Source organism: Amphimedon queenslandica, unplaced genomic scaffold, assembly GCF_000090795.2.
Source record: "Amphimedon queenslandica unplaced genomic scaffold, v1.1 AMPQUscaffold_12907, whole genome shotgun sequence".
In the NCBI taxonomy this organism is placed as follows: domain Eukaryota; kingdom Metazoa; phylum Porifera; class Demospongiae; order Haplosclerida; family Niphatidae; genus Amphimedon; species Amphimedon queenslandica.
In genome coordinates, this window is record NW_003546857.1 from 5,546 (window position 1) to 13,164 (window position 7,619).

Genomic DNA, 7,619 nt, shown 5'->3' on the forward strand with positions numbered 1-7,619 from the left:
TTATTGTATAGCAGGAAATTTTGGAGGGAATTAAAATTGGCCAATTTGGCATTTTTATAGCCGTTTGCTAAAATAAAAATCTGCCATTTAAAGCTATTATGTGCATGCTCAATGGCATAAGGCCACAAATTTGCCAAATTAAAATTCCCCAATCACTAAAATTTAGAAATTTAATCTCAAAAATTTCCTGCTATATATACAGTATGATAGTTGTTGATTGTCCAATGACTGTATAGATTGGGACTATAGATGTTGAAGGCACAGATGAAGAGGATATAGAGAAAGGGAGGAAAGGAGAAGGATTGATAGCCAGTAGTTTGTTACCAGTCACTGGTGGTGGTATGGACATATTGAGTCATGATTTACAATATTCATCATCATCAAGCAGTGAAGGAGAGGGGGAAGAGGAGGATATTACTGATATGGAAGAAGTGTAACTTTTGTTTATGTGTAGGTATCATACTCCATTCATTTTTAACTTAATGCACAAAAAATGATTAAAATAATTTGCTTGCATGTACTATAATCCTACAAAATGTATAGTAATACTGATTAATATACAATCAGTTGCCTTGTGATGATGTGTTACTGGTCAGGCAGCTGCAGGGCCATCAGACTCCTGTGAGGACCCTGTTAAATCATTGTCAATGGAGAACAGACATACATGTACATGTATAGTGGGCAATATTCTCACCAGAGGACAATGGTTCACACTCTGAATCTCTTCTGACTGTCATGAACTCAATATTATTCCTCGGTCTGCCTCTGTTGAATTTATGCTTCAAGACAAAACACTTATAGCCCTTCTATTGTGACTAGAAAATCAAGATTTAGCTTGCTGCATAAACTTGATCTAAAACTAATCACTAGATTATTAACATGTGCATGACATGTAGTTGAGTTACTTCAGTGCATAGCATAGTCATTGCCAGTTTGCCACTGTTGTGTAAATTCTAATCTTTATTTAATAAGATAATTAGTGAACTGGAGTGGAGCCATTACAAAAATTACACAAGATTCAAATGCACTTCAAAAAACAGGAAAATTATTTTAAAAGTACCATTAATTTAAAATATGAAAATTAAAAAATGATACAATACTTTAAAATTAAATTAATCCAACCAATGTCAATGTTGAGATTCGTATTCCCTAATTTTCTTCAACCTACAATAACAAATGAAATGAACTATCATAATGACATGAAGACCATCTTATTTCTAAAGCTCATTATGAAAGAATTTTCTATAATACTAATGCATTTATTTTGGACCATTAATTGATAGTACCTTGCTTCCTCTGCCTCTTGTATTTCTGATCTCTCTTTATCTGTTAACTCTTTCATTGTCTCTCTATTGTCTCTAAACAATTATAAACAGTAAGAGGTGTATGTACATGTACATGTGAGTGTGCATGTACATAATGTGTGTATGGTGTATGACTGTATATATACTTGTAATATATGACACATCCATCATATAGTCCTAATGAGTATCTTTCTGAAGTAATGGAACACCATTTCAACTCAATATCAAGATATGGCATCTCAACTGGAAATGATCCATACTAAGAGTTAAAGAGAGGGAGCATCTTTATTATTATGTTTTGTATCAATGATTAACCTTTGCAAAATAGATATACTCAGTAGGTACTCCACTTAACTCTGACAACTGTAAAAAAAATAATAATATTGATAATAATGATATACATAGTTACATACCTATTTATTCACAGTCTTACTCTACATTAATGTTAATATAAACCTATAGACTAGTAATGGTGATTGGCAGTTTTACCATATCAATTCTGCCATTTGACATGTGGCATGAAATTGAAAATTTGCCAACTACTACTTATTACAGACAAATACAGTAAATACAGTTTTAATCTTAGAGCATTATAACTACTTGTTTGAACAAGTACTATCTCATGCAGTGCAATGATAAAATCATGATTACCTTTTCAATAGCATGCTTAGGATCATACATGTATATATATTCCAGTATAATTTCTTCTATTGGATCAACTGAACATTGTGATGGACGCCATTTTATAACATACACCTGTATCTGTCTATGATGCTTCATCTTCTCTGGTCCTAATGAAAATTAATACAATAACCTTACTAAAATCAAGTGAAGCACAGTATACTAAAAATATCATATAGCAACATTTATTCGCGAGGGACTAAATTTGGTGAGTTGCAAATTTCAGGAAACAAAAAATTAAAATTGCCAATTATTAGCTGCCATGTGGTAAGAGATAATGAAGTCACCAAAATTTAATCTACAAGTCATCAATTTCATTAATTTCACCAAAATAAATCCTGCTATACTGTTATACAGTTTAAAATTAAAATAATGAGATTATGACCTTTCAATGGTTCCACATAATATGTTTCCATACTAGCATCAATCACCTGATGATCAAGATATACTGTACAAGGGTACACTCCTATCTTGTAACGTAATCTCATTCTACACAATGAGTCACATGATAGTCACATGATGTACTTACTTGTCTAATTCAAGGACAAAGTCTATTCCTTGTACTTTTGCTTCTTCAATAATTTGTTTCTTAAATTCTCTCACTGGTGTACCCACAGCAACAATAGACTCCATCATATACTTACAAAACTAAAACATAAAAATATAATATAAAATTTATAATAATTAATAATCTTACATTTATATTGTTAACTTGTAATAAATACAATTTAATTCGGACTATACCCAATCTTACTATCAACTAGAAGATAACAAAGTATTTTAGTTCATACAATGTATAATAGAAAGAAGAAGTGAATCAAAATACTTTTGATCCAGATATAATATGCATTAATGTCTCATCCAGTCCCTCCATTTCATATTCTCCATTATTTCTGATTTCATACACTCTTAAACCAGTAGATGGTACACCAATCAGTGGAGCTAGCTCGTCCTTCAATTGAGCTAATGTTATTCTCTTATCAACTTGTACTTGTATCTCTGTATTGAATAACATAATATTTAATGTTCTTTATAATAATTAAGGTCTTTCTACACTAGCACTTCTAGTGCACATTAAACCAGTTTGAAACTGGTTCTAATCATTCTACATCTGATGCAAATTGGCTTCAATGAGCAATGTATGTGTATCAAATCAAACAACCTCCATATATGGTTTGAATGTGCATTCAATAGATAACTAATGACAGCTGGATCAGAAATACTATCACTTGATGCACATTGAAGCTAAACCAGTTTCAAACCGCATTGCAAGTGTAGAAAGGCCTTGCTTTATTTCAATATTACTTCTTTTATCTTCTTCATTTATTGATACAACTTTCACTATTAATCTTCCTTCAGGTACATCAGTTGTAGTGCGAGTGGCTTCAGGTTGAGGAGGAGGTAGTGTAATGTTCAGCAATATTGAGTTGAAGTGAAAATCAACATATCTGTACATCAAACTATTTTTGTATTCCTTTAGAAAATCTATAGGATCTGATGATATATATATCTAAGAAAGTAGAGAACATATGTTGTGTGTGTGCATGTGTAAACAAAAACAGTAAGGAGGAGAAAAATATTAAAATACTGTATAGCATGTTCCTTTTATTTGGCCAAACTAATTAACCTGACAAAAGAAACTCATAAGGAGAATGTATAGTATAAAAGCATATACATGTACATCATTATGGTTGCGTTGAATTTATCAATGATCCTTTTCATAAATCAGGCATGCATGATTAATTGTCCTGATTTGTTCCAATATATTGCATGATTGATAGTTTACTGTTGCAGTTACCAGTTGACATACAAAGTGTGTAAGTAAATGCACAGAAATCATAATTAGCACTCGAAGAATCTAAAACATTCTGAGGCTTCACTCCCGACCACGCCCCAACATACATACATACAAGATGATTTACTGGCAAGAGTAATATTTGGCAAATTTGGCTGTGGAAAAAAATTGGTGATTTTATATTAGCAATTTTGTGCCATGTGCCATTGAGCATGCTCAGTTTGAAACAAAATGACGGATTTTATATTGGCGATTTCTTCATAAAACCACCAATCACCAATATTAATTCCTTGCCAATAAATCATCTTGTATGGTATACAGACAACAGTACTTCATGAGTAAGGACTTTGCCCAATCAGCACTTACTGTTGGTACTACAAGTTGCTCTCTGTGTAGTTTGTGTAAACTGAATACATCTCCTTTAAAGAGCACTTCTTTTAAAGAACTTTTAACATCTTCTAAATGTACGACTAAGTGAGCTTCATCAAGTACTAGTAATCTCATACATAATGAATTGAGATTAAATAACTATGAAGGTAAATGATCACTATATAAATGACAGTATATCCTTCCTCTTACTTCTCCTATATATTGTTTTAATTCTCCAACAGTCCAACCTTCTTCACCTCTTATTGGTATAGCTAGTCCTATTTCACCAGTTGACAGATCAACCACTGATATCTCTAGGTTAATACCTACACCATCAAACACATGTACATGTAATTAAAGGAATTGTCATTAGAGGTGAGTGATACAATGCCAAAGTACTCATTTATCTAATACCAGGCCTCCAATACCAAGTACTTGATACCTATCCTGGTATATACATGTACGTATTGAGCTAGTGACCACACCCAAAAGCCACACTTTTTTATAATTACAAAATGATGGCTCATTTGCTTGATTTTTGTTAATAACTAATTATAACATATTTTGTATGTGCAGTAGCTTCAGTACTCAATACCCTAGATGCTGATACTCATACTACTTGGTATCAGTATCAATCAAAAAATTCTGGTATCGCCACCTCTAATTGTCATGGTAATCATACAAGAACGCCTACCTCCAGTATTGTATTTCTTAAAGGTCTCAATATCTTTACAAGTTTCTAGGAATAATCCACAATATCCAACCACACCCATAAGCTGCCCAATAGTTTGATCCTGAAACTGAATATAATAATAAATATGACAATTATAGGATAGATATGAACCTTATCAAGATCAAAGGACTGTTCAGTTACATCCTTAATGAAATTATATTTAACTAAACGGCATCTTTCAATAGAAATATGAGGAGCTAATTCCATTAACTGATAAAGAAATGAAGAAAAAAGAAATGAAAGTACATCTATAAAACAAAGCAACTAAAATAACAAACCTCATAAGCTTTATCCAGTACTGTGGGTAGTAATTCATCTTTATGTACTTGAAATAATTTACTAGTTAATTCACCAGTAACAGGATGATTACAATATAATAAGAACTATAAATTAAAAGTAATCAGTGAGTCTACTCCCGACCCTATCTCAGTCTCACTCACTGTACACATTTGATCCTCTTCCTCACTTAGACTATCATATTCAATCTCTTCAACTTCAGACTCATCATCTTCAACTTCAGAATTGTCATCTTCAAACTCTAATTAATATCGACAATAAAATGGCAGTACACACATCACTACTATGTAAACCTTCGTTATCTTTCATGATCTGCTTATTGTGCTTCCTTGTAGTAATTAGCTCCATATTCGTTAATGTTATTCTTTCTTGTAATTTCTCTATTATTCTTTTATTATCTACTAATGGCTGATAGTCTGGTCTTTTCATTGCTTCAAGGCAGCATTTGCAGTCATCAATTTCAAGAGACATTCCTCTTCTCACTTTGCTAGCAGCTTTAATTAATTATATAATTATTAGTATAATTAATAAAACTACTCTAACCTGAATCAGTATTACTAGAAAGTGATCTCAAATAATCAACCTTCATTTCTGATAATTTTTCGGACATCTCTTTGTTTTCTTCTTTTATCTTGTTAAACTGAGAGCTCAATACAGTCAATTCTTTATCAAGTGGTTCTTCCTATTAATAATTATTAAAATTAATACAAAAGAGTGAGATATATCTATACTTCAATTAATTCAGTATCACTTTGAACATAAGCTGACAATGATTTTTCCTATAATAAATTATATTTTTGTGAAATATGGTAACTGATAATTAACACACTCTACCAGGAGTCATGCTTAATTATGCAAAAAATAAGGCTCTAACCTCAGATACTTGAGCCATTGATAATTCTTGTTTCAATTCAATTGTATCCTATACATTACATACAAGATTGCACTGCACAGTCTGGTATAATATGACACACCTTCTCTTTGTTACTAATAGCATCTCTTAGTCTATATTCAGCTTCTTTAAGTATAATATAAGAAATAACCTGTACATACATGTACATGTACCATCAATTTACACATTACATCATACAAATTGTAACATGATTACAATTCAAGATTAACTGACTTTAGTATGTTGCAGTGAGTCTTGATCCTTCTCTTTTAGTTCCTATACAAAACAATATTCATAAAACAATATTCAACTATTTGTATTATGTACTTTTCTTCTAACATCTTGTCTCCTCCATAATGTTAAGTTACCAATAGTCAGTTTCTTTAATCCTTGCTCCATTAGTATATGAATATTCTCTATCATCCTCAATACAGTAAATCCAACATCAGAGAAAGGAAAGGAGCAAGTGACACATATTGAATTGCTAGGCTCTATAAACTGAATCTTCAATAGTTTACCGGACACTTTTGCAAGAATTTCCTTGATGTCTTCCAACATATGCTCCTTAGGTTTCCAGTCAAAGATAAAGGTAACTGTCTGACATTGAATATGATGAATAGAATCAAATCGTTCGTTCAAGCAAAGACTGATAGAAAGTGACTTGCAAGCTTCACTCAACTTTTTTCTATATGTCTCAATGTGTTCCTTTGCTTCAGTGATGTTCATTTCTTCTACTATACTGTGAAGCAGTTCAATATCAGTCAATGAACACTCATCTTTAACATGACGAAGAATACTAGAAATATCTGAACATTTGTTGACTTTCTTGCTAAGTGTGCCACTGTAATAAAACAGGAATTTCTTGATGTCAGCAACTTCCAATTTCAGTTCCAAAATCTTACAAACATTATAAAACATTCTCACATAAGACATCCTTATGCAACTAAAATTAGCAAGCAAGTTTTTTGGAACAGGTATAATATGTACTTCAGCTAAAAAATACATTCATCATTATCATTATTATTAATTCATACCTTGAGGTGATAAAGGTTGAGAAGAAGAATTAATAGAAACTTCTGCATTAGAAGGAGACATATCTAAAAATGGTATAATAAATAATGAACATACACTGTATTTTTGTTAATATGATATTTATCTAAACATTAAGTTCATGCCAAGTTACCATATGCAGATTGTGAATTAGTTGGTATCTTGGTTTCATCAGTACTTGCATTATCTATGAATATTAATAAATGCATTATCACATATTAAAAATTATTGAATACCTTGCGTAACTACATCAAGATCCTTAATAGTCTCAGGAACCACATCCACTTCAGCAGTATGAAAATACTTACCTAATAATAAACAAACAGTTGTCAGTACCAATAACAACACAAGATATTGTAAGAATACAATGCCTGGTCATAATACTCACTAATATCATCCAGTATAGCTTGTCCCAGTGATACATTAGTACTGATTGTACACAATACATTAGCAAATGTATGTAAACTGTTGGGATTAGTTGACAGCTTCTTGGGATCC

At 31.6% G+C, this 7,619-nt stretch overlaps 1 protein-coding gene across 1 annotated transcript in view; it reads left to right on the forward strand.

Moving 5' to 3' along the window:
- Positions 1-437, forward strand: part of LOC100640766 (transcription initiation factor TFIID subunit 1-like) — a gene marked incomplete at its 5' end in the record, with an annotated part of 5,918 nt that extends 5,481 nt beyond the window's left edge. The window contains 1 exon segment of the mRNA XM_020002459.1: positions 250-437. Coding sequence (XP_019858018.1) covers positions 250-437 — 188 coding nt within the window.
- Between the last annotated feature and the right edge of the window lie 7,182 nt (positions 438-7,619).